The following is a 7,500-nucleotide window of genomic DNA, read 5'->3' on the forward strand; positions in this document are numbered from 1 at the left end:
TGACCAGCTCGAGGGAGCTTTTCTCAGACTGGAACAGGGATCCATGACTGTAAGAGAGTATGAAGCGGAATTCAACAGCCTCAAGAAGTATGCTGGGCGTGAGGCTGAGTCGGAAATCTCCTTGGTCCGCAAATTCATGCGCGGACTCAGGGTTGATCTCCGAACTCGTTGTAAGATCCGCAACTATGATACTGTGGCCGAATTGGTGGAAAAGGCCGCAGAACAGGAAGCTGGAATCAGTGAGGAAGCCAAGGTGTTTGGCACTGTGGCGCATGTCCATCCTGGTAAGCATGCGGGGAAGAATCAAAAGCCGGTGAAGGCTGGCTCTTCCAGCAAGCCGAATGCAACGGGTCGCAGTGCATGTTCGACTTGCGGGAAGATGCACTCTGGTGTCTGCCGTGCTGCTTCGGGAGCTTGTCACCGTTGTGGAAGTATGGATCACAAGGTGCGTGACTGTCCTGAGGAAGACCTAAGGCCGAAGAGCCAGAACAAGGGTGCTGGGGAACGTGTGTGTTACAACTGCGGTGAAGCGGGGCACTACAAGAATCAGTGTCCGAAGGACGCACAATTTGCTGGGAAGCGTCCGAGCGATGGACCTTTGCCTGCTGCAAAGAGGCAGGCCATCATGCCGCGGGTGTACACAATCAGTGATGAGTCAATGAACCCAAGCACGTCTCATCCGATCACTGGTGAGTCATCCTATCTCTCACCTTTGCCTTAAGAATTTCTGTGTGAAATTGCTTGCTTGTAGAGTAGGTCCTTAGTGTTCAGGGTGAATATGTAGGGACCTTAGTCATGGGTAGAGTGGCAACCCATGTTCTGTTTGATTCTGGTGCATCTCACTGCTTTGTGCAACCCGAGATGATTGGAATTGGGGAATTCCTGAAAGAACCAGAAGAAGAAGTAAGAGTGGTTCGGGCAGCTGGTGGGCAGATCATGTACACTTCAGGGAAAATCCGAAACGTCTCTGTGATGATCGGAGGAGTGAACATGCCAGCCGACTTGGTCGTTTGCCCAGTGAAATCATACGATGTGATCCTTGGAATGGATTGGCTGAGTAAATACAAGGCACATCTTGATTGTCATCGAGGCCGAGTTCAGTTTGAGATAGGCAATGGAAAGCTTGTCTATCAAGGGGTCAGACCGACCAACGGGAGTCTGATCATTTCAGCACTTCAAGCAGAAAGAATGCTGAAAAAAGGATGTGAGGCCTATCTGGCTTCAATCACAACTGTGGAAGTCGGACCTGATCCTGAGTTGGAAGGGATTCCGATTGTAAAGGAGTATGATGACGTGTTCGAATCCTTGATAGGATTACCACCGGACCGTGCTGATCCTTTCACGATTGAGCTTGAGCCGGGCACAAAGCCAATCACGAAAGCTCCGTACCGGATGGCTCCGGCTGAAATGGCAGAACTTAAGAAACAGTTAGATGAACTGATGGAAAAAGGGTTTGTGCGCCCAAGCAGTTCACCTTGGGGCGCACCGGTTCTGTTCGTGAAGAAGAAAGATGGTAGCTTCAGGCTATGCATCGACTACAGGGGGATTAACAGAGTTACAGTGAAGAACAAGTACCCTCTTCCAAGGATAGACGAGTTATTGGACCAACTCCGAGGTGCTTCTTGTTTCTCCAAGATTGATTTAGCTTCGGGATACCATCAGATTCCGATTGCTGAAGAGGATGTCCGTAAGACAGCCTTCAGATCGAGATATGGCCACTACGAGTTTGTGGTCATGCCCTTCGGATTAACCAACGCCCCTGCGGCCTTTATGAAGATGATGAATAACGTTTTCAGAGATTACCTGGATGAATTCGTTATAGTCTTCATAGACGACATCCTGATTTACTCAAAGAATCAGGAAGAGCACAAAGACCATCTGAGAAAAGTTTTAGATAGGCTGCGGGAACATAAGTTGTTCGCCAAGCTCAGCAAATGCAGCTTTTGGCAAAGAGAAATTGGTTTCTTGGGTCATGTAGTCTCGGACAAGGGAGTGTCTGTGGACCAAGGGAAGATCAAGGCCATTGCGGACTGGCCCAGACCAAGGAACGCAACAGAGATCAGGAGCTTTCTCGGACTGGCTGGATACTACCGACGGTTTGTTAAGGGATTTGCCAGCATGGCTCAACCGTTGACAAAGTTGACCGGGAAAGATGTTCAGTTTGTGTGGACAGAAGGCTGTGATGCGAGTTTCAGCAAACTCAAGGAGATGTTGACGACTACTCCAGTATTGGCTCTTCCTATGGACAATGAGCCATACGTAGTGTACACAGATGCATCCAAAGTTGGACTTGGGTGCGTACTGATGCAGCAAGGCAAAGTGATTGCGTATGCGTCTAGACAGCTAAGGAAACACGAAGGGAATTATCCAACACACGACTTAGAAATGGCTGCTGTCGTGTTCGCGCTGAAGATATGGCGGTCATATCTCTATGGTGCTAAGGTCCAAGTCTTCACGGACCATAAGAGTTTGAAGTATATCTTTACTCAACCAGAGCTGAACCTTAGACAGAGGCGTTGGATGGAACTGGTTGCGGATTACGACTTGGATATTGCCTACCATCCGGGAAAGGCGAATCTGGTCGCAGATGCCTTGAGCCGGAAGAGAGTAGCTTCGGCTTCAGAGAAAGACATGGAGGAACTGGTTCACATGGTTGGAACCTTACGATTAGCTGCCTTGACTGACGAATTGGAACCGTTGGGTCTTGGTGCAGCGGATCAGGCAGACTTGTTGTCCCGAGTTCGCCTTGCACAGGAAAAGGATGAAGATCTGATGAAAGCTTCCAAGAACGAGAAGACAGAGTATCAGACTTCAAACAATGGGACGATTCTGGTTAATGGCCGAGTGTGTGTTCCTAACGACATAGGATTGCGGGATGAGATCCTAAAGGAGGCACATCAGTCAAAGTTTTCGATACATCCAGGAGCCAATAAGATGTATCGAGACTTGAAGAGGTACTATCATTGGGTTGGAATGAAGCGTGATGTTGCAAAATGGGTAGCTGGGTGCCCAATCTGCCAAATGGTTAAGGCAGAAAATCAAGTTCCGAGTGGACTACTTCAGAGTTTACCCATCCCAGAATGGCCTTGGGATAAGATCACGATGGACTTCGTGACTGGCTTGCCAATGAGGAACGGCAAGGACTCTATCTGGGTGATAGTGGACAGATTGACCAAGTCCGCACACTTCTTGGCTATCAACAAAACAGACAATGCAGCGGTGCTAGCTAAGTTATACGTGGAACAGATCGTCAGACTTCATGGAGTTCCGGTAAGCATAGTGTCAGATCGAGACTCCAAATTTTATTCGGCTTTCTGGAGAGCTATGCAGAAGTCGATGGGGACCAAGGTCCATATGAGTACAGCGTATCATCCACAAACGGATGGACAATCAGAGAGAACAATCCGAACACTTGAAGACTTACTGCGATCTTGTGTTTTGGATTGGGGAGACAAATGGGATCAGTACTTGCATCTGGCAGAGTTTTCATACAACAACAGCTATCATGCAAGCATTGGAATGTCACCTTACGAGGCATTGTACGGACGTCCGTGTAGGACACCACTATGCTGGACCCAAGTGGGGGAGCGCAGCATATTTGGCCGAGATTTTGTAGAAGAGACAACTGAAAGAATCCGAGTCTTGAAACTGAAGATGAAAGAGTCTCAGGACAGACAGAAGAGTTATGCAGACAGACGCAGAAAAGACCTTGAGTTCGAAGTAGGGGACATGGTATATCTCAAAACCGTCACCTACAAAGGCAAGGATCGATCCTCAAAGAATGCCAAGCTGAGTCCAAGATACATGGGGCCGTACAAAATCCTGGAAAGGATAGGAAAGGTCGCCTACAAATTGGAACTGCCCTCATCGATGGCGCAGTTCCATAACGTGTTCCATGTATCCTTGCTGCGAAAATGCATAAGGAATCAAGACAATGTGGTTCCTGAACCACCATCTGACTTGAGAGAGAACCTTACTGTGGAGGGACGACCAGTCCGGATCATTGGTAGAAAAACAAAACTTGAAGGGAGAAAGAATATCAGAATGATCCAAGTCGTTTGGGACTGCGATGGAGAGGAAGAAACGACTTGGGAGCCAGAGGCGAGAATGAAAGCTGAATTTCCAAAGTGGTTTGACAAACTCACGGAAGATTCAGGAAGAAAGACTCGAGGACGAGTCTGAGCCAAGTGGGGGAGAACTTGTAGCGACCGTGTTCCAAAGATCGATGTTAGGATGATCTGAGGATTGACTGGTCGGACTGTGAAAACGTTCTGAATGGATTGGATGATGCTAGAAAGAGCTGATCAGAGTTCGAAGGACTTTCCGTGGGTGGATGGGAGAACTTGGATTGGCGCCTGATTAGTAGCGACTAGAGCGGAACCCTGAACCCGATTAAAGCTAGGAACGGATCTGTTTTTGAGCCAGACAAAGCTCCATCAGTCGGTCTTACGCTCGGGTTATTGGACCAGCCGTTCGGTTTGTTGAAACTCAGGATGTTCAGACAACTCGATGAAAATCCAGGCAAAGCGGAATTTTCGGGCAGCGATGGTCGGATCCGGACAAGTGTTGTTGGATTCGGACAAGACGGTTGAACTGGTCGGCTAGACAGCGGTTGTCTGAAATCAGGCAAGGTGGTTAAGACTGTCGGCTAAACTGAGATGAGCTGATTCAGTAGAATCAGTCTGATTCGGACAAGCCGGTTAGAGTTGATGACTGGATCAGTCGGCTCTAGCTCGATTTCTGCCTAAGTTAAACTGGCGGGAACAGTTAAAGTCCGAATAGTGGAAAAACTCGCGCTGGAACGGCTTAGAGCGCGGGGTGTCGGTAACGGTTTAAGAGCCACGCGTGGAATACACGGACTGTCGGTCACGGTTTAAGAGCCGCGCGTGGAATCTGCGCGTGAAATACACAGAGTGTCGGTGACGGTTTAAGAGCCGCAGTTTCTCGGGCCTAAACCGCCCAACTGCCTTTTTAATCGTCTCCTTCGTCTTATTTCGACATTCTGTACGAAAACTGGAAGAGAGAACCAGAGAGAAAACACACAGAGAGAAAGGTCCGATTAAGAGAGAACTTTCGATATTTGGCTGGATCGAACAGATCCGAGTCAAGAACGATCGTCTGTGGAGTAAATCCGACTGTCTGGAAGTTTGAAGATCCGACGGAAACCGCTCAAGAGGTGTCAGAAGAGACCGAATCAAACAGAATATACCGACTCTAAGACAAAGGTGAGTGCGTGACCGTAGCCTATCGTACTGAATCGTAGTCTGACTGATCGGAATGTTCTATGTACTGATTGCTTGTCTAATTCGAATTATCTGCTAAGATCTGGCTTAGTCCGAACAGTCGATTCCTTCCATCGACGCATCTGGACCTGATCATGCGCCTAGAGCCGTATTGGCCTGCTAGGGCTTGACTGGATCAGATGGCGCTTTGGCTTGGAATGATTGGGTCGGCTAAGTAACTGACTGACGATAAGCATGTCCGTTTATTGACTGATTGACTCGATTGCTTTACTTGGCTGAGTGAGACGGAATGACCGCTCTCACTAAGCATAATGTTGCTTATGCCTCCTTATTTGGATGCAGATCAGGACCAGACCCGAAAGGGTAAAGACACAGCCTGAACGCGAGACGAAGGCAGGAAGGAAGGATGGTGGGTTTGGGTAGATATAGGACGAGTTTAACATGTAATAGCTTATAGCGAACTGACTTGTTAACTCGAACCTCAGACTATCTATTCAAATCGTATTATGCTTTACTTGACTGTCTGAAAAAGAACTAACACTCTGAAATAATACTAAGTAAGAAAAAATGAAAACGGCCCAAGTCTGATCGAGGAAGTCGAGCCAGACTCGTACTGATGTTACGAAAAAATGGGTTGGGGCGTTTCACAGAGCCCGCGTCGACCTTTTATCTAATAAATGCATCCCTTCCAGAAGTCGGGGTTTGTTGCACGTATTAGCTCTAGAATTACTACGGTTATCCGAGTAGTAGTTACCATCAAACAAACTATAACTGATTTAATGAGCCATTCGCAGTTTCACAGTCTGAATTCGTTCATACTTACACATGCATGGCTTAATCTTTGAGACAAGCATATGACTACTGGCAGGATCAACCAGGTAGCATTCATAAATCACGGCAAGCCCTGGTCATGTTCCCGCAAACACATGGAAAGAGGGAACAGACGAAGACTTGACCGTCATCTTTTGTCCGGAGACAAACGTGCTTAGCAGGACAGAATTTCTTCGAGTCACCGCCATAATCTTTCCGCAACCGAGATCCCAGCAAACAGCTTGTTCACCTTGGCGAACAATGCATAAATTATGCAAAGACGCAAGGATCACAAGTGCCGGCTTATGTGTTCACGACTTCCCCAATGAAGGAGATGCCGCGAACAATATTTTAAGCAAAGCTTAACAATTCCTTCTAGATAGGTACGCAACACAGGCCCCTGATCAGTTCAACAAGCATAGCTATGCTAGTGAAGAAACTGAGAAGGATAGTTGGTCTGTAGTTGGGTGCGCGAGCACAGAGCCTACAAACACTAGCTATCCAATCATCACTCATACGCCGCACGTTCATTGCCCCGCTAACATCAATCTTTCCAACCACTCTCGAGATGTAATCAAAAGAGCAGCTGGAAGACGGATGAAACCAGGCCAAGACCACACAAGCGCGAAAATTTGATTTTAGGGGCAAAATGGTCCACCGGAAAAGTCGCCGGAAAAGTCACCGGAAAAGTCGCCGGAGACAGTCCCGGCCATCGGACCTCAACCCAAGCATCATCGTGCTGCACCAAGCACTCGGACATTACCCACACCCATTCGGACTCCCACCCTCCTGGTAGGCACAGAGGAGTGCCTACCCCTTATATAGACAAAACACTTTTTTTCAGCATGTCACCAGTAGACATTGGTTGTGTTCCGGGAGTATTTTTAATGTAAAAAAAAAAATACTTCGAATTTGAATCTGATTTTTTGCATGCTTCATAAGGATGGTTAAAGCTATTTTCTGGTAAATTTTCATAATTTTCTTTTGCTTCTAACCATGTCTTTTGCATGCTACAAGGTTCGGAGTTTTGTTGTCTTCACGGATGTCTATAGCAACTTTTGATCAACACTTGACATCCTAAACTCATTGTTGACATATTTTTGATGTTTCCTTTCAGAAAACTTTCTTCAAAAATATTAATTTTTGAATTTTTGGCTTCTCGGGTGATTTTGGCTGTCCGTGGGGGATTTTCGCCCACGACGTGGGTGATTTTCGCCACGACGTGGGTGATTTTCGCCACGACGTGGGTGATTTTCGCCCACGAGGACTGTCCGTGGGTGATTTTCGCCACGAGGACTGTCCGTCAGTACACATATCAGCACGTTGGCCCTTCCCGTGGACTGTCCGGGTGATTTTGGCCCACGATGACTGTCCGTCAGTACGCATATCAGCACGTTGGCCCTTTCCGTGGACTGTCCGGGTGATTTTCGCCCACGAGGACAGTACA

The 7,500-nt window shown here is 47.6% G+C and overlaps 1 protein-coding gene across 1 annotated transcript in view; it reads left to right on the plus strand.

Moving 5' to 3' along the window:
* Positions 1-5,757, plus strand: part of LOC106350254 (transposon Tf2-1 polyprotein) — an 8,156-nt gene extending 2,399 nt beyond the window's left edge. The window contains exons 1-2 of the mRNA XM_048771269.1: positions 1-714; positions 765-5,757. The exon at positions 1-714 is cut by the window's left edge and continues 2,399 nt beyond it. Coding sequence (XP_048627226.1) covers positions 1-714; positions 765-4,182 — 4,132 coding nt within the window. The 3' untranslated portion in view covers positions 4,183-5,757. The remainder of the gene's footprint in view (positions 715-764) is intronic.
* Positions 5,758-7,500: the final 1,743 nt, after the last annotated feature.

This window comes from Brassica napus, unplaced genomic scaffold (genome assembly GCF_020379485.1).
Source record: "Brassica napus cultivar Da-Ae unplaced genomic scaffold, Da-Ae ScsIHWf_1084;HRSCAF=1548, whole genome shotgun sequence".
Classification (NCBI taxonomy): Eukaryota; Viridiplantae; Streptophyta; class Magnoliopsida; order Brassicales; family Brassicaceae; genus Brassica; species Brassica napus.